At 39.3% G+C, this 20613-nt stretch overlaps 1 protein-coding gene across 2 annotated transcripts in view; it reads left to right on the top strand.

Moving 5' to 3' along the window:
- The window catches only part of NTRK2 (neurotrophic receptor tyrosine kinase 2), a 194677-nt gene that overhangs the window by 127182 nt on the left and 46882 nt on the right, over nucleotides 1-20613 (top strand). For both annotated transcript variants that reach the window (XM_086866656.1, XM_086866658.1), the window contains one exon: nucleotides 18014-18144. In XM_086866656.1, the coding sequence (XP_086722782.1) occupies nucleotides 18014-18144 (131 nt within the window). The remainder of the gene's footprint in view (nucleotides 1-18013; nucleotides 18145-20613) is intronic.

Raw genomic sequence — 20613 nt, 5'->3', positions numbered from 1 at the left:
TGAGTAAAATCATGCTTTTGAACAGTTAATCTGATCTACAGAAGATGAATAGTTTGATTCACAGAGACCAATAGTTTCTTCTCCCTTCCTCTTCAACCCAATGAAAGGTGGTGGAACAAAGTGCCAGGTAAAAATAATATGAAGACAATTAGAGTGGACAAAACTGAACCAACATCACAAAGATGCAGCATATATAAATCGTGCTCAGACCATGGGGAAAGGAAACACAAAATGCTATGACTTGCACCCAAGCAATAGCCACAGAGGGCTCCAGTAAGAAGTGGCACTCTGGGAGACAGCGAAGTATACAGAGCTTCCGCTCCCAAACAAAGAGAAGGAAGGAGAGAATGGGGGAGGGAAAAGGAAATAAAAGATAAGCAAGACAAAAGGTAGGCCTGTTGTCAATTTACTCTGATGAAGCCAATGTTTTGCAGCTGTACTTCTCCAAACTTAACACAATTACAATCACTATCTACCATGTTCTCCATGGTTTCAGGATTAGGATTAAGAGAGCAAAAGGATTTAGGCAAGTTTGCTTTTGATACATTACCTGACTTTTTAAACATGCAGTATTTGATTAAGGATTTTCTAATTGTCTTCCACCAGGCCAGTGTGTTCATTAAGTTTTCCTATTGGTTGGCATGTTAGGGCCTTGTAACTATGGCTTTAAGAGTTGATTTTGTGTTACAGCTTTTAATATATATATTTATTGCTCCTCTAGATGTTCAGTAGGAAGTCTTCTTGCATCCCTGATGGCACTGCATTATGGTCATAACTATAAAATGTCTCAGATCTTTGGGGAGTGTGAAAGGATCAACAGAGTACAAGATGAGCAACAAAAACCTCTTCTAGGTCACTCTTTATTTCTCCATCAGTCTGTGGACACCTCCAGGCTCCAGCTTCTACTGCTGGAGATACAAGGAGGAAGATTATTAGGATGCTGGGAGAGGGGAAATGTAACAGCAGTGCTTGCGATTATCAAAGGGTCTGGGTATTTAAGAGGTATCCTAATTCACACTGGCCACTGAAAAGTTGAGGAACTATTCTTCAGATTCTCTTTTATTAGGAATATTGATATAACAACACTGTCCTTACAGAAGATGAGATGGCCCTTCATAATCCAAATGCTGAGCTCAAACACAAAAATACTGTTGCATACAAAACTTTTGCTGTTCCAAATGATATGTACATAGACAAATCTTTGCAGTAACATGGGAACTAAAATGCAGAATCCCTCTTTCATTTTTATAATTTTGTTCGTTCTGGGAGAGATTTTCAGAACAATTGCTTTTAAGTCACAGAATTCAGATCAGACTGTAAAGTTTGTCACCTGGGAGTCCAAACTGCTAGAATGAGGAAAATAATCAGTGGAGCAATGTGCTGGTTTGCAGGGATCCTGCACAGGCTTCTGTGTGAGACTGGCAACCAGTTCTACATCTGGTGGAAACCTTGAAAGAGTGGTTCCTCCATCATAATGCCAAGTGAGAGGAAGGTCCTGCAGCCTTTACCAACCACCTTGTACAGCCAGAATAACACAGCCTTTACTGCATTAATCCATGTTCAGTACAAGCCCTCCCCCTCCAGAGTTCCAGGGTAGTAGCTGAGATTTTAAATGCACAGAAGTAAAGCTGTTCAAAAATAGAATTTTCCTCCCATGGGAGATTTCAGCATTTCAAGATTATTTGCTGCTTTAAAATATAACAGAAAGCATAGGGCACTTGGTTCAATTTTGTCTCAAGTTTCAACTTGAACTATTTTAAATTCAATAAAATTTAAACAAGTTTGTATTTTAAAATTATATATTTTTTAATATTTCAATTTGTGAAAATATTTCAAAAATATGGGTAAGAGTGTTTTTGTGTGTGCTTGTCTGGGGGAGGGGAATGATACTCCTACTTTGGAATGTTAAATTTGATTCTTTGTTTTAGAAAGCAAAAAGGTAACTAAAAATCTGCTGCCAAATATTTAAAACTTTATTTTACATCATTAACATTTTTCAGTGAAATTTTTGACTAGCTTTATGCTGGAATTAATGCTATGGGAATCAAAATTTTGAATGTCCTGACTCATGTTTAACTAATATTAGTATATTTTCTTTCATTCCTACACCTGTTTTCATTAATTTTCTTGTTGAACTTAGCTGGTAAGGGACTCTAAAAGACAAAAATTTGTATGTTACTGCAAGTGATATCCAACAAGTCCAAACCTTCTTATATTAAAGGGTGAAACTCCACTGAAGTCAATGGAGCTTTAAATATTGGCACCACCAGAAAATTTGTCCTGTGGAATGCACTTGCATTGTCATATTTTGAATGCTCTTCATTCTCATGACAGACATTACTAAAGAAGTCTCTTTTCAAACACTTATGCATTTATTATTTTCAAAACCCATCTGGTCAGAGAGGTCAAAAGCTCTTCTCACCACCATAGGGAGTCCATGGAAATTTCGGCATTCTGAAGTACCACAGGTATCCAACAGCATTAAAATATTAATGATTTTTTTTTTAGTTCTTCTTTTTAACCATGCCTTGTCTTTGTCATGAATCAAAAGTGGTGGAATCTAATTACTTTTTGATTGGAAGGGCAAACACTCCAGCAGGAAAAATGTTACATTAAAATCAGATTACTTCCAACTAGTCCATAACAAAAATTCTCATAGTGACAAGTCCTGATCCCTGATTGCTTTGTATCACTAGTGTGATGCTACAATAGCATTTTTATACGGTATTTCTGGCAATTTCCAGTATTATCTCTAGAGAAAATAGAATGCAGATCTCCTCCAGAACACAAAAGCCCAGTGTTTTTCCGGTTTGGCTGTACAGTAAAGCTGGAGTTTTCCCTCCTTGCCCGTGTTGATATTTTTCCTTAAAAACAGAGAATGATGAAATCAGTTTGTATTATTTCCATCCATTACTTTAGAGCCCCATGGTCCAACCAAGACCTCACTGTGCAAAGCACTGGGGACTCTGCAGGTGCGCATAACCCTTGCCTGAAGAGCTTTTGGGCTATGGCCCCTCTGCTGTAACCTGGAGCTACTTAGTTGTCCAGTGGACAGGTTACAGACCTGGGGCTTCACACACAGGGTGAAGAATGGGGCAAGGATGCTTGGTTGTCCTGCCTGTATGAGCAGGGAGTCCCAGTGATTAAATCCTTCGCCCCAGATTACACAGGAAATCTGTGTCTGACCCCGAGATGGGAAGCCAGATCTCCTGTGTGTTCATCCCCTGACCTATCCGTCCTTGCTCCCCACTGTCATGTTGGCCTCCAGCGCAGAAACTTCTGACCAGGGAATTTTCCATTGAGTTCTGCTGCTGATGAGTTTCTTTCTCACCAATAGGTGGAAACTGACAGCCCGGTTTCTCAGGTGACACAAGGAACGGTTCTGCCATCCCAAATGAGGCAGGAAAAACATCACGCAGAACAAGGAATTTTCCATAAGAAACTGTACCATAGCAACTGAAAAAGACGTTGAAGCACATTACACTTTCTCATCTTGTTGCAACCTGTGCTTTGATGCAACAGGACATCAGAAAAGTGAAGACTTGGGTTTTTTGTTTTTCTTTTCCTCACTTATTTCTTTGGCCAGGAGAGTGATTGCTTTAACTGGTGCTGCTTGATCATATTGAATTTATTGCAAAATTATGTAACCTTTCCACATCCGTCTCCAAAGTCTGTGCCAGAGCTTATGTTCTGGCATGCATTGTCATGCTATAGCTGGGGAGGGAGAGGGAACTATATCTGCAAACTTCTATAAGAGATCACAAGCTTCTGAAATTGTAGGACAGCTAACAAAATAGGATGTAGAATTATTTCCAACAGGCAGGTAGCTGTGCAATATGTGGCATTAAAATAAAGTTGAGTCATTAAGAAGTGGTGATATAGAAGCTAGCAAAAGTTTCTGTCTTTTTTTTCTAAACATATCCCAAATATGATTGTCTAGTGTAACAGAAAAAAAAAAAAAAAAAAATCACTGTGCAGAAATAAGTAGCTTGTGTTGGTTTGGATATGGACAAATTCTTTCTGTACTAGGCATAGTATTTATGTAAAATGTTATATAAAATCTTTAAGGGAATTCTTTGCAGGACAGATGTTTATATTTCTGTCTATAAAGCATCTATAAAACACAGTTAAGAATGAAGAAACATGAATTAAAAGGACCTAAAATGCTTAAGTGAGAAAAATGGGGGATATCTATCTAGCACTACTAATCACCTGAGGTCTGGAGATCCCCTTTCTTTTGAACTGGAGTAGTTTAGTCATCTTCCTTTTCTTTCTATTTTTTAGAGTTCTTTTGTACCCTGCCCGTATTTTATCTCTCTTCTGTGTTCCTTGTCAATAAACTCCACAATGTGGAACATCCTCCTCTCCTGTATATCTGCAGATATTAATTACTGAATGGTGAGCTGCAGCATGTAGCACATTTTCTATGTGTGCGCTGTCTTCTCATTCAGACTCACAACCTGCCCAGTTTCAGAGGTATTTCTGTAGTAAGACATCCCTCGTTTCTCTGAGACTGTTTGTTTCAGGTTCCACTCAATGTCAGTGACAAGTTTGTCACTGATTTGGGAAAGTTATGTCAGACTCCTGCAGAACTGGACCTGAACTAAAAATGCTGGAGCAGGATTTGTCACAGCTGTGCTTAACTAGGGCTTCCAGCAAGGTCTATATGTGAAAGCACAGTTCTTTTTGGCGAGTAGCAAGGATAATGCAGATTTTTCAAACTGCTTGCTCCTAGCTACTGTCCTAGCTTTCAATTTGGTAAATTATGGAGGAAAATACCTTTTAAAATAGTATTGAGAAGGGATTTTTCCTAATGATGTTGTTCCAATGCTTAGCTAGAATAGCCCTCATTAAGATGCAATTTACCATTTTCCCCAGTTTCCACAACAACTGGCATTTCAAAAGCCTACTTGGCACAATATGAAGGCAAATGATACCAGTAGCCCCTGTTCAGAAATCGTTATTTGTTTACATCTATGAAGGTGTGGAAAGAGAGCTACTGCAAGTAGTTTTGAAGTGCTGGTTGTGGTATTTTAGTCCCCAAGGACCTATTTATTTTTATGGAGGGTAGTACATAAAATACTGTAAACTAACAGCATAAAGATTGGAATAAGCAAAGAATTAGGGCACAGCTAGCAGCAGACCTCACATTTTCCTTTGTTCATGGCAAGTTTTTGTTTGGTTTTTTTTTTCTTTTTTTTTTTTTTAATGTGTCTTAAATTAGGGGATGCTGTGGGTTTCTTAATTGCTTCCTTCAGCAGTTTCTCTTTGTGACAGTTAGTCTGGAAGAACTCCACTTGTTTTTCCAGCTCACATTTTGTGAGTGAGGATTGCTTTCATGGCATACAAGATAATTCTGAATGCAATGCAGGAGAAATAGTGTTGTTTTAAAATCTTTTTTTCTGAATTTATTCTTGATTATTTTATTTTATTTTATTTTGTTTTTGAGTGCATTATAATACACTTTAAGGAGGCAAGAATCAGTAAAATTACAAGGAAATATTTATTTCAGCCAAACTCATAACTGGAGAGTTTCCAGTTGAGATTTTAAACTTATGAAAGGGATGGCAGTGAGGAGTTTGTGCCATTGTTTTCAAAATACACCAAATAAGAATCATGATGAATAGATAACTTATGCTTTATAGCTTTGTGACACTATTCAAGTAGAAAATAAGCAATACTTTTTAAATATCCCAGCTACTATTATGAAACAGCTAGGTATGCATTTCTGGCCTTATTTTTGAGGTGGGGAAAACAGTCATATAGGGAGGGATTCACTCAGCAGAAGCCTCATAAGAGTTGTTTGCCAAAAAGCTTATGACAAATACCTTTTAATCTCTGTGTGTGTGTGTGTGTGTGTGTGTGTGTGTGTGTCTGCGTGTGTGTATCTAGTCTTCAGAAGTAAACAATGTTGTCTCTCTGTAGTTTCTCTGTAAGGAAAAATGAAAATCAGTAATAGTTATTTTTGCAGTTAGAGCCTGTTATATTCTTGGAACATATGGCTGAGTTACCATTCTCTTACCGAAGAAAAAATGTTACAAGAAGGGAAGAATAAATAAGCAATGTTGAAAGCAATGTACTAGTCTATTAGTTAGTTTAGAGTTGTACATGGGAAACACCAGAAAAACTACCCAACAAATCTTGACATTGGTTTATAAATACTTATGTTAGCTTCTGACCCTTCCTTCTCATTAAAATTCTAAAGGACAGGCTGGAAACATAGAGCCCTGAAAATTGCCTAGGGGACATTTTGTGGATGTTAGACTACCAAAAGACAAAGTATCCCTCCAGCCTGGCAACAGACTTCAGACATGTCCCTCCTCAAAGCAGGTCTGTACTTGCCCTTCTGCTGGTGGTGGTCTTGCAGAAGGCAGCAGTTAACAAACACTGCCTGTAAAGTGGTATGTGAGGCTACCCTGGTGACATTTTAATACTTCAGTGTTTTAGCTAAGTGCCAGCCAGGGACATTATCAAAGACGACCCACATTTCCTTGGCTGCAACTGTCAATTCGAGCAGTTTGAGAACAGAATTCAGCATTTTCACTGGTAACAGGAAAAATCATGGCAATTTTTACTATTTCCTTTACTGGTAAGCAGGTGGGGTACTCTGCCATTACAGTGCAAAAAATGTAGCAGCTGTTTGTATTGGTTACTGCTGCTTAAAATGTTTCCCGAGTAGGTGAGTATGCAGGCAAACTGCTAGTTGTTTTTCTGAGAACTTGAACTTCAGGAGGATGGGGAGAAAACCCCTACATTTTGCCTATCTTAGTTCTGTGCAGGCAAAAGTTGCTGTAAATATCATGGTGTACAGTAGTTGCAACAAAACAGTTTTGTTTTTTAAGAGTGGTAGTCTTATAGATGCTGGGTGAGAAAAGAACCTTTCTGGTCTGTGCATTTCTGGTGTCTTGCAGAGACTGCCAGAATTACATTTGCATTAATTTCAGTCTACAACTAGTATTAAAGAAGATTCAACTGAAAGTACTTTCCAAATATAAAGAGTGCAGGGGATAAAAAGGACTATGATTTATGGTGACATCTATTAAGCTTTTACAGCATATCGTATGTGTATACTAGTTATCAACATAAAATGAACTGGTACTAATTGGGCAAAGCTGCCAATTCAGTCTTGTTATGAGTGTAACAATCTTCTTTAGGTCACATTTATTATACTGACATTGTATGTCAGATCCTGAATAAAGTTCGTTCAGCCATTTCTGCTGTTCTTCTTGTGTGCCCTGCTATGTATGTGTGCTGCCATCAGTTCATGTTTCAGCAAAGGCTGGGTCTGTGTGCTTTGGGATATGTATGTCTCAGGTATCTGCCCAGTGGCCACTTCTCCAGCAACAGCATGACTGTGGGAGGGCATCCTTTGATTGAATCAAGCCTGGTGTTTTCCTCATTCATGGGAACTGACTGGAACAAAGTGTTCAAAGCTCTTTCTTTTTCCCTTTCCTCTTTTTTTTTTTTTTTTCCCCTCCTCTCTCTCTCTTTCTGTCTTTCAGTTCCACGCCTCAAAAGGCTGTAACAGGGTTCATTATTGTGTGATAAATCAGCAGTAAACGTCTATGCATTTTGCTTCATTTGGGCAGCTCCTGTTCCTTAGTGACAGCTGGTTGGCTCAGCACACTATAATTATCAAGTCAAAACCAAGATGCTTTTAGGTAGTGAAAGCATTTTGGCAGAGACTGACTTTGTCCTCAACCTCATAATGGGCTTTATAACAGCTTTATAAGATCCATTTGGTGGTGGTTGTTTTGTCACTGTTGGCACTGGGGCTTTGACAGTTTGTTATCACACTGGACCCTGTGGGAAGTTGTTGTTATCCCAAAGGAGTGTATGTCTTTGTTTTTCATTAGCTCCTGACATACTGTATAGTTAACTTTTGATCAATGTATCTGTGTTCATTCTCTTTCTCTAAAATAAAATTTTATGGATATGTGGGAGGGGATTTATATATGCTAGTGAGAGTTTACAAAGGCCTTACTTAAACAGAGTCTGAAGGACCCCTTGCTGAGACCAAACAGACCTGTGGATTTGTTGTCTGCAGTGGAACCAAGACACTCTCGGATGCTATTTTAAACACACCTCCATTTGACAGACTGACTAGGAGCTGACTGCATGACTGGTGCCTGGCTGTCCCTAGCCATGGGGGCATACTGGACAAGGCATTGCCTGTGATGCACTAAAGGACAAGTGGCCCTGGGCTGCAGGCTGTGCAGATCAGTTGCAAGGACCAGAACATAATGGAGACTTTTTCTCCCTCACTAAATTTGTTTTAGTAAAGGTGTGGAATTCCTCCTTATTTATCTGAAATGTAGGGAAATGTAATTTCAGCTGTCAGATAATGCAATCCGGAGCTCAAGTGAGTAAAAGGAGATTTCTTATATTCATTTCTATGTCTGTTAGCTAGGTGTATCAGATTTCATGTTACATGAAAATAACATGCTGAACCAAGTGAGAAAAGAAAAGCTGTGACTCTTTTCTTGCAAGAAAATGACCTGGCAAAGTCCTCCTGTTCCCATTGAAAAATCAGTTTTCTTTTCTCACTTTATCATGGAGCAGGCTGGGTTTTCTGGTAGGAGAAGTAGAGTAGGCACTCATCTCATTGCTATTAAAAAAAAACCTTTAGTGTTCTCAAATCTGGCTGAGCTATAGTTTAGTGTAGTTTACAGATAATGTCCAAGTAGGAGTACCACTGTTTCCTTATGCAAAGCTCAATGCAAGGAGCATGGTATTGTCTAGTTTGCATCCTTGCCTAGGATTTGGGAAGATTGTCAGACCCTGAAGAATGATAAGTCACCCGAACTGTAGAAACTTCATGGCCTTTACACATGAAATAATTTGTTTCATGTAAACATACACTTTATTATATTAGTCCTTCCAAGGATGAAGGAGAGAAGAATCAGGTCAGCAGAGGATGTGATGTGTGGTCTGCAATTAGCAATAAGATCTTTTCAAGCTTGGAAAATTAAGCATGTGCTATGCTTGTGTGGAAACACAGATTATTTTTTTCCCCCAGCACATTTATAACAGGACAAAAGTCATCTTTTCTTTGCAATTTTTAAGGCTTTGATCCTGAAAAACCCCCATCATGTACAGTCTTGTAAACCCTCTGCAAATCCATTTTGTTGACCTAAAAGTGAAATCTTGCAGGTCTTTTTGTTGGAAGGTAGCACAACGTAATAATCTTCTGACTGCATTGTGGCTGCTGTAGAGGCATCTGTCACAGCCCAGTGGTAAAGATGGATTTTCTGGGTGTGCCTTGCATGCATGTGCTGCCAATTACATCATAAGCACTGGAATTCTGGAACAGTAGCAAGGCCAAGGGGAAAATGCCCTATGGGGACATAAGGCTCTGTGTATGGCATGTCCTAACAAAAAGGTGTGCCAGTCTGGCAGTGGAACAAAAACAGAGCAAGTGCCTCACCAATGGAAGAAGGCAGAAATTCTGAAGGACAGCAAGTCTGTAAAAAGGAATAGCTTCTTGTCCAGGTTTGTCCACCTTTTATGATGTTTTGGTCTTCTCTCCTGTCAAATAGGGCACAGACAATATAATGCTAACTCCTTCTGTGTACCCATAGGACAGAGGGCAAACTGATGTTCTTGCTGTGTCAGTGTGTAGGAAGACTTGAGACATGTTTTTTCTTCATTCTGATGAGGTTTTGTTTGGTTTTTTTTTTTCAGTAAATAATGCATGATGAGGAAGATATTATATTTTCTTTGTTTTTCGTGTTAAATGTCTTTATGTGTCATTTGGGGATCCTCCTCAGACATGGCTAAACTCTTAACTTTTCTTTCTGTTTAAGGGCCACTTGTGGCAAAATCCATAAAGGAAAGAAGAAGATATGTACAGAATCATAAGAGCAAATTACCATGAAGCAGAAAAGCCTTAGCTGTGTGCAGTTAAGGAAGCAGGCAGAGGCTGAGCCTTGTGCTTAGGGGAAGGGTTTAATTTGATTGGCTAAAAGAAAGCAAAGCATAACATAAAAATGCATTAAGATTCAGGTTTCCTCACAAAAAGCCACACGGTGTGTTGCAGCCTGATAGAACTGTAAAAGGAAATGGGGAAAAAATTAAGAAAAGGGTAAATAAATTGCTCGAAAGTGAGCTGTAAGACTGGGTTCTGTCATGCTGCTATGATGTTTTCTCTAATATTCCCTTTCCTTTCTATGCTCAGTTAGCTGCAACAGGGCAGACCTACCCATCTAACATGGCTGATCAGATTCTGTGCTGTCTTTCAGAAAGATAGTTCAGCAAAAGGTAAAGATTGAGTATGTGCTTAACTTTTAAAAAGGGAATAGAATTTCAGCTATGAGCCAAGCACATGGTTTATTCCTTCACAAGCTTGAAAGCTCCATTTGCTTTTCATATTTTGCTTTGAAAGGCCATCAGTAAAACCCTTCTGTACTCCCTCATGTAGAGCTGTTACTGATAGGTAAGGCTTTATAAAGCCTTACCTATCAGTAACAAAAAAGAGCGCTCCTTTGCACCTGCCTGGGGTCCCTACATCTCTCATTACCACAACATAGAGCCACCAAATTATTTCCTTTTCCTTTTAAAACAAGAAGAGCAGTAGCAAAGCTGAGAAATGAAGATCAAAAACAGTGCAATCTCCTTTGAATTTCACATTATACCCATTTACTCTAAGCTTGAATATGGTTCATCTCTGGAGGTAGTTTCTTTCAGGTCCTACTTCTCAAGCTGGCACTGTCAGATGCTTTTCAGACCATGTCCATTTCTGAAAACAGAGATAGAAAAGAGTTACTATTTGGAGTACTGTATGTTTATTAGCCCTTCCCCCTCTGCAAGTATCTAGTATATGAGATATGTTACATGGTATTCCCCCCATTCTTTGCCAAGTACTCCTATTTCTGTGATGCAGAAGATTCCTAAAGATTAGCATAGTGTGGAGGGAGAGGATTTCCAGGTCTGAATGGGAAGAGTGTCCATGTTGAGATCATTGTCTCCAGTTAAATATGAAAGACAGACTAGATTCGCAGCCATAAAATAATGCTAACAGGTTTTACACAGCAACTCACACACAATAGACTCTAAGCTGTATGGTGATGAATTAACCTTTTGGAAGAAGCGCATTGAGATTGCCATCTATAAATTAAGTGTATACATATCTGAAAAAGCAGTGTTTTGTCAAACTCCAGCATGGTTTTCTGCTTAAAGCTGATTTACCATACCGTGCTGAAAAGCTTTTAGTAGGCTGGAAGCATCATAGAAAGAGAAGTGCAGGGTGATTAATTCTGAAAATAACCAAATTTAGCTTTCAGCTATTCTGTTCTATCCAATTGTTTTAGCATGTAAAAGATCAGTTTTAGGTTGACTAGGGCTTGAAGGTCCTGTGCATCTCAGTTTTAATATGCAAGGGGAATTTAATGTATGGATAAACTGTTGACTTTTTTTTTTCCATGAAGGGTGAGTTAAGTTAATCAGACTCATGCATTTAAGACAATGATGGCATTTTTGTTAGAATTTATTCTTAAGTAATGCTTATTTGAATATAATGATCCAAAAAAGTATGGCATCATGGCTATCTGTAGCCAAGCTGAGGGCATCTTGGCCAGCTGAACCAAATAAATTCTCGTAAAAAAAAAGAGTAAAGTGAAATGGCTCACCAGGAATCGAATATTAACCCCAAAAGACAGTAAACACTTGTGTTTCAGACAGACAAGAGCCATGCCAGCTACAGCAAAATGAGTTTACAGTGGACAAGATCTGTGGTGCTCCTGCTGCTCCAGGCAGGTAGAGGAGAGCTGGTCACCCACCAGAGCTGCAGCGCTGTGTTACAAAAGGAAGCCTAATTCTAACTCAGGAAAATCAAAATTCTGTGTTTTAAATATATATCCTGTGAGGATTTAAATTGTAAACAAAGCAACTGAAAGGTTAAGCTGCAGCAATCACAGATTTATTTTGATTTACCAGATGTAGCTCCGGACCAGTAGGAAGTAAGTGCCTGGGAATTATGCCATTCCTGTGGCAGTCACTTGTTTGCCTTTCATAAATGCCTCCAGTTCTTCCAGGAAGTTCAATTCCTGTTCAGACTGGTATTAGATCCTAAGTGGGCCATCCCTTCCTTAAGGCCCATTTAGGATCTAATGCCTGTGACAAGCCTGACAAATCACTGATGGCCACCCAAGGGATAACTGTTTTACCACTCTTGAATTATCCTGTGTTTTTTCCTAAGACACAAAACAAGATTCAAAGTGCTTCAGAAGCTGGACTTGAACAGGTAATGTGACAAGGCCCAAGTGCCCTCCTGGCCTTGTTTTCTGTGAGTCTTCCCTACTCAGTTTTCTATAGCCTGTACCAACCCCTTTCATGTAGAGCTGAGTACCTCAGGTACTGAGAGGAGATTTTCTGTCAGCTTATTTTACTTCTGTTGAAGATGTGTGAGTTGATTCTCAGCTGTGGACTATTATATATACATATATATAATGGAGGGTGTGTGTGTGTGTGTGTATATATATGCACACATTTATATATACACAGATTTATACAAATTAAAAATGTGTATATATATTTATACACGGAAACATTGTTTGTTTGTATCTACAACATCTGGGCATGAGCCTTACGTGAGCAATTGTTGCTGCTATATGGTAAAAATTAAACAGCAGCACTACACAAAAATCTATATGAATAATAAGTAATGAACGTTGTATGGGATAAATGCATCAAAGAATCAGAAAGATACAGCTGAGTTGACCTATTCTGTATCCAGGCAAGGCTGACAGGTCAAAAGGTTTAAAAAAAAAAAAAAAAACAAAACCCAAAAAACTCCCACCATTGTTGTTGGCTTTTACTGCCATATTAGAGAGCAGATATAGTCAATAAGCCAAAATTTCTATTCTGGCAATAGCTTCTAGAAACTGCAGACATGGCCATCAGTCTAGACTTGCTGCATGCTGTTCGTAGTGAATTTATATCCTTCTGCTATAGAAGTTTCCAGCAGAAACTTCTTCTCTATACAGGCAAATGCTGTACAAATTTGATACACTATCTAAACAATCACTTGGCCATTTACAACTATTTTTTTTCTAGCTAGGCGTTAGAAATAGTTCAATACACAGTTGCCATAGAAATAGTGGGAAAAGGAATGAAGAAATTTGCAAAGGATCTTTCTGTGGGGCCTTGTGCCACATCACAAGCTAAGTCCTTGCTGTTACTGCCTTTAAACTTTAAGCAGCTGTGGGTATAATATTATATGATATTATAATATAAATATAAATAATAAACAATCATATGTATATTTATATGTATATATATTTATATATACATATAAATATTATATATTTATGGACTATTTATGCCCGGTTTCTTGGCATTTTGAAGTCCTCATTCTCTTCTCAGAGTCCTGGCACAACAAATTTCTTCAGGACTGCTCCACATGTGTACCACTAGCAAAATGGTGAACAGTATCCTCAGAAGCAGACTCATCAGATAATTTAAGTGGATGTGCAACACAAAAGGATCTTACAGTGTTGGTAGTTCAGTCAGCAGTGATGCCCGTCAGCTGTTGTTTGTTTATTGTCTGTCAGTGAGTCCATGTTCCAGTCTCTCCATAAATCTCGCTCTTCTCATGAGGTATATGGGAATGCATTTGAAACCTACAACATTTGTAATATTGTATTTGGGTGAGGTCTTCAAGATGAGACACTCACATGCATACGTACCACATAAGTATTTCACTTTTGTGCTCCTTAGGAAATCCAGGCTTAAAGGACTAGTGTAATCTATGGATGTGAAGAGATAGAGGGAACTGATTTTATGTTTTTATCACAACCCTGGGGAGAGTGGCTACCAGTTGGGAAAAATCAACTGGAAATAACTTATTTTAAAAGGATGTTTAAAATTTATCCAGAGAAAAATCAAGATAGTGACTGGTGAACTGGAGAAAATGCTTTCCTGGGTGGAGGAAATTTTGTCTCTTTGCCTCACCAAGAATGGCAAGAAGGGTGTTGATTACATGTATTTAATACCAAACCTGAAAAGGCCACTAAAACTATCAGGCAAAATCCCCTAAAGATTAAGGGAGGAAGATGCAAACCTGATAAGTTAATGATTAAGAGACAAAGACATGCATTTTTATTAACAATGAAATGATTACACATGAAAGGAAGAGGATAGTTCAGACTTTCAAATCACAGCTGGCACATTCTCTTTCTGGAGATGGTCTTCTGCCATATACAAGTCATTTATTATCAATATTATGCTCTATATAGTTTAGAAGGTCAGCTTAGATGGTGTAATGGTTACATGTAGTGGTAAACTGTGAAGACCTATTGTTTGTGACCAAGGAGAAACTCTTTCACTTAGTCACATTTGATTTTTTAAATATGGGCAAAAAAATGCTAATTGATACTGCTGCATGTCTTGCTGCCCCTGGCTGGATTAATTTGTGTCCAGCTCAGGGAATTCAATGTGATGAAGCGATTCTGAGTTGCCTGTTTTGCTGGAACCCATTCCAGAATGTGGTGTGGCCCTCTCTGTTCAGCCTCACCATCAAAGGTAGGTTACCTGGGGAGTGCAGTCCCATACCTGGAAATATGTTACTGCATCATTTCCAGTGTGACATGCTGTCTGCTAATGAGTGAAATACCTAAAGATCCAACCCTTTGTATGAGATGTTTCTCTGATGCTTCATAAGATGAGAAGAGAGACTTTTTCTGCCATTGCCATCTGGTTCTCTGTTGCTCCTGAAATCATCCATGGGAGCCCCCCGCTTTTAAGGGTATGGCTGCATGGGTATTATTTTAACATAGCCTCTTTTCAGCATTTACCCTTCTTTAATTCATTTTGTCGTGCTCCGTGTTTTATATTTAATTTCTATCTGAAGTGTTTCAACTCAACTTGGCTTTTAGCTTAATGGAACATATTTTTTTTACAGAAATCATTTGAGTTTTAAAACAGAGATGATATGACCTTAAAAGTACAAATAGCAGGTCAAATGCAATTGCCGCTTAGAATCAAAAGGAGGAAAATACATAGCTGTCATTCGAATGTTTGTGTACCTTTTCTTGTGAGACAGTGTTATGAGATGACTTCTTTGTGTATGTCACCTCTTTGGCCAAATTCTGCTTTATTTCTTCAATGTAAATCCAGGATAATCTCTTGGACTTTAACAGTCATAATTTGCTTTATCCTGATAGTAACTGAAAGCAGATTTTGACCTGAATTTTCCAGTGTATCTCTTGCTCAAGTATCCTCCCACTGAAGATGGTGTCATTATGGTTGGGGCCCTGAGTGTGCTAAATGGATTTTTTTCCTTAGCTCATATATCCGTCACATCATATGTGTTTGATTTACTTACATTTTTCTTACATTTAATCTCTGCCCATTTAGTCATACTTACTGTCATTTTTTATTTGTTCAGTAACTCAGTGCAGCTCAAAAAGGTAACAGGAATGGATAGAGCATAACAAGTTGCAAATAGATTCTGTGCAGACCTGCGCCTTGCTGTGTTTCAGCTTTTACAGTTTGGTTTATGGGGTGGATTGTTTATTCAAATTCTAGGTTTATATAAGAGTGTTTAACAGCAGCTGTAAGTGTACTACAGAGAAGTATTGAAAATGTTTCTTATTTATTTTTATTCTATTGTTTGTAAAGTCCTCCAGGAGTTTCACAAAAAAACTCCTTTGTACTGCTAGGCCCAACATTAGCAGTGTAATGGGCTCAAAATGGAGAGGATCCACACAAAATTCAGACTGTCTTCATCACCAAGTCTTTGGCAGATGTGGGCAGAAAAAAAATTAAAAACTGCCTTTGCTGCCTTTCCTCTCCGAGAAAGGAAGAGAGGCATCCTCCTGGCAATGCCTCTACTGGTAATACTCCTAGTAAAGCAGAGGGAAAGAGATTTCCCCAAGAGGCAGCGTTGGATGGTAGGTTTTTTAGAGGACAGGGGGTAGCACTCATTTGTTACCACAAATTTTTAAAGCTCAGGTGATGAGATGTGCCACACTCTGTTACTCAGGTGGCATGCCACGGCAGCAACCCTACAGCTCTGCTGGTCTGCCTTGTGACCAGGGTTAGCAGAGGCCAGCAATGCTGGGTAACTTGTGCCCATGGGGAAAGGGTGTCTTTTGGTTCAGGCCTATCTTGTGCTGACTGCATATTGAGCCTTTCTTGCAAAGCCAGTGCTGAGGAGGAAATGAAAATTAAAAGCAAATTCTTACTGGCTGCTAGCACGGACCTGCTAAGGTAGCTGGCCAAATAAAGCATCACCATGACAAAACTTAATTTGATGCTAGACCACTGTGTGACAAGAGTAAAAAGTTTAGGTACCATGTAGTCTCATTTCATGTATACCTACTGGGACATGTGGCCTCTCCTGGAAGACTTGGCACTGGAAAATGAGGCTGTGAATATCCCCTCTGCAGCCACCAGCTGTGGGGAAAGCAGCAAAGCCTGGTGAGTCTGGTGGGCTGTGGAGAGAATCCAGCCTTCACCGCTCTATGCACAGTGTACGGGGGTGCTGCTTGCACACTGCCCAGGGGCTCTCTAGCAGGTGCCAGCTGGGTCTGGTGGAGATCTGTTCCTTGGGTGTGCTGCCCACTTGATGACGGCCGATGGGTGGTGGATTGCTCTCTCTCCAAGCTGGCTCCAGCACCACATTTCCCTCATGTTCACACGCACGGATATGAAGTGTATTTACGTGCAGTGAGCTCGGGTTAGGTTGCTGTAGGCTTAAGGTATGGGACACACATTTTCTTCTCTTGTAAACTGTGATCCTTTTATCCAAATACTGGTGATGGGAATAGGGACAGGCTGTGCTGTTTCTCCATACTGATGTTATCATCAGCCCTCCTCCTTTAGCCATGGAGGCAAGGTGATTTTCTGTAAGTGGTCACCTGGTTTGGAATAGGCTTGTGACCAAGTATGGAGGCAGGTGTCGGTCTGCATCTGGTTAGATCCTAAATTATTGCCAGGGTTAAGTTCTGGTCCCTGCAGTTGAGCAGCCAAGGTGAGATTTTCACCCTTGCAGAAGCCAGACTGATGCCTGTACTCTGCTATTTAATTCACTGAGTTTAGAATTTAAGTTGAAAATGGGCTTCTTCCAGGCAGGGTTAAATTTAAGTGTTTGCAAAGACAGCTAAGTGCACTGAGGTTAAAATCATCAGCAGATGCTGTCTGGATTGTACAGTTTCAGCAACACTAGCTGTCCACCCTATTGGCAGCTAAACTGCCCTTAGGACTGCTTTATTTAGCTTGAACATTGTAAATTGATAATGTAGTCTACAAAATTTAGTACAATATTTTAAATATTAAAGATTTTAATGGAAGCTTTTGCTGAAAGGAGAATATAAAGTAAGTCAAAAAATCTTCATGGGCTTCATGAATCAATTGATTCTGGGCAGCAATTGAACTAAGGTTCTGTCCACTATGTGGTCTAAAATCTTTGTCCATCTTTTGTTTCTTTTACTTCAGATCAATAGTATAAATCATGTTTGTGAGAACAGAATTTCTCATTTTATTGTAGCTATAGTGTAGCAGAACTTGGGAAAGCAGTGGTTTACTTACAAGTGGTAAGTAAACCAGAGTGTTAAGTTGCATTTAGTTGAAAGAGGACACATTTGGTTTTCTTGGTTTAGGTTAATTTTAAAACTTTTTGGATTTGGACAGGAGAGTTCTGCTATTGTTAAAGGTACAAAAACAGAAAAATTGTTAGAAAGGCTTGGTTTGTTTTCTGATTCACTGTCTTAATGTTTTTTAAAAAGTAGCATTGGCTCTTAAATATGCTCTGCAGCAGTCATCCTAACATGATGATAAATGTCCTTTTCCCAGGTGATTCTCAATTCCATGTCTTCTTATCCAGAAAATGCACTACCAGAAAATACAAATGTATGAACTCGGTCTTTTCGCAGAAAGTGGTAAAAAATGACACGTGGGCACTTTGATTCCTTCCTTACTTTACAGGCAATCCTATCTCCATGTGGCTGTAAGCATGGGCTCCATCCTCAACTTGCAGCTCCCTTCTGACCTCTATTTTGTCTTCTTTTCACAGTTGTGCATCACATCAAGCGCCACAATATCGTACTTAAAAGAGAACTGGGAGAAGGAGCCTTTGGGAAGGTCTTTTTGGCAGAATGCTATAACCTGTGTCCTGAGCAGGGCAAGATCTTGGTTGCAGTGAAGGTAAAAGAGTCTAGGGTTACCGTTATTAATTCATGGTTGCAACTCATGCTATTTTATTTGTAAATGGTCATGTTTACCTATTCCATAATCCCATGTAACTGTTCCTGTAACCTGTAGAAGAACCTTCCATGTAACCTGTAGAAGAGTTCACAAGGCTAATAGAGTGTTAAGATAATTTGGTATTTGATCTTGCTGTGGATTATAAAATGAGACCTGAATCTCATAAGGAAAAGGGAGGAAACAGGTGGTGTCACGAGGTGGCAAAATCTTTTATGGTCTGTCTGAAGCATTATTAAATATAAAAAATAATATATAGAAAAATAATATCTAGGTCATTAAAAATGCATGTGTGTGTGTCTAAAAAATGATCTGTTACTAGCTAACCGAACAGGTTACGTGTATAATTTCTAGGCAAAGAACACCTTTCTGTTTCAGGACTGTGCCATTCTTTCAGTTTGCAACTGAAATTGTCGGTGGGTAGTTTTCATTAATGCAGCTTGGAGACCAAGCCTGCTTCTCTGCATGAAGCCCTTTTTGTCCCCCAGAATTCAAGAGCTGAGATTAGCTGTTGACCTTAGCTGTGGATGTAGCTAGAAAACAGTATTGGTGAAACTACACTCTCAGAGTTCAAAAACTTTCTCTGAAAACAACCTCTTATCTCCATCTGTAGTGTTCTCCTAAAAACTAAACTAAGTGTCCAGCATTTGAAATATCTCATTACATGCAGGGGGAATAGATGTCCAGAATTTGGACTGTGCCAAGTGACCAGAGAATAATTTTATCTGACAGGTCACAATTAGGCAACCATATGTGCATTTTGGATGAAACCACACAGTAAAAAAAAATCATATAGATCATCTTTTTAATTTGGTAACAAGAAATAGAGTCTTGAATCTGACAGTGGAAGAGCATGAAAGGAGTCTTGTAGAATGTTCCATCAAAAATAGTGGGGTTTTGGGTTTGCCAATGTAGTAGGCTTTTCAATACTTGGGAGTAGTTCAGTCATGTTGACTGGTGAGAAAAAAAATAAGCTCTGAAGAGATATAGCATAGACAGGAGAAAGCAAGCGATAAGAGACAACAAAGCTATATCTGGTTAATTTTTTTTGTTGTATTTTGGTGAAGCTATAATGGAAATGGCCTTTATCACTTTAGGGAACTGCTTAATAGAAAAATAAAAGTATTTCCATTCACTTGCTCCCTTTGAAAATCCTGTCCAGATGGAACCTAGCACTTCTTCTGTTAAATGCTGCACTGCACTTTCTCTCTGCTGCTCATTCTTAGTGTAAATCAAATGGAAGAGTACTCTGCCTTTAAAGGTATATATGTCTCCATAGACCTAGATGACAAATCTATCCATCTTCTGGGCAAGTTGTCATACTATTTTGGTTCGGTTTGGTTTTTCTTTTTCGCTAAATCCTCACTGTATAGTGGCCTTAATAAAAATCTTGCAGGCGGCTCCTGGGAAGAACTACCTCTGGGAACAGGTTATGCCCATTTTATGTTTCTGTTATTGGCTCTTAAAGATGTGACTCTGTCTGTTGTCACAGAGCAATTTTTTTGGTGAACTGAGCCACTGGATTGATCTTCATATAACTGGGGGGTTAATTGCCTGATGTTTCTCTTCCACTGTGGGTACCAGCCACAGATAGCAGGTATCCCTCAGCCACAGTGGAGGTGAAGGGCTGGGCTCTCAGCTGGAGTGCAGAGAGCTATCCTGTGTCTGGACTACAACTCTGAGCACAGGATTTGGCAGTTTTAGTCGTAGAGGAGCAGACCTGGATGCCAGCAGCAGTAAGCAGCTCCTACTGACACACAACAAGGTCTTCAGAGAGCTTCAGCTCCATGGGCAAAACCAGAGCACACCCATCACTATAAAACAGATTTGGTGAATCCAGTGGAAATAGGTACTTGCTGAAGAGTAAGGTGGTGCCAGGGAGATTCCAGCTGCAAGGAGGCACAGCCTCACCTGCACAATGAGGGTCACATTGGCTAGTGGTCCCTGTCAGCTCCCTGTGCCTGCCAGTTGCTGAAAAACTGAATGGCTTGTGCCTGGCCCTAAGCATGCCTCCTTCTAACTCAACATGTTCCCTTCTTATCAGCCAGCTGGTATCCAAAATGCTGATGTTGCTGCAGCAAATTATTTAGGAGCTAAGAGGCCCAGAAAAATCTGGGAAGATAAAAAATACCAGTCCTAGCATAAAATACCAAAGAGCTTGAGCTTTTGCTTCTTTAAAGAGGAGAAAGCCAATTTGTTTACATTGGTTTTGATTGACTTTTGGGGGCAACACGTGTTGCATTGTACTAGCATTGCCCCAAAGCACATCATATCAGGACACCATTTGCTGCAGGCACTTTAAGAGAACAGAGGGTGAAGGAAGTTAAAAATACTGTTTTCTTGTGGGCCCATTTTATTATGTTTGTTCAGGCCTGGGTCAGTACTGTGTCCTCACAGGATTGGATCCCCAGG

The sequence above is a fragment of the Cyanistes caeruleus genome, chromosome Z (assembly GCF_971803275.1).
Source record: "Cyanistes caeruleus chromosome Z, bCyaCae1.hap1.1, whole genome shotgun sequence".
Classification (NCBI taxonomy): domain Eukaryota; kingdom Metazoa; phylum Chordata; class Aves; order Passeriformes; family Paridae; genus Cyanistes; species Cyanistes caeruleus.
Note: the sequence above shows the minus strand (reverse complement) of the source record. Positions and strands in the feature narration are given on the sequence as shown.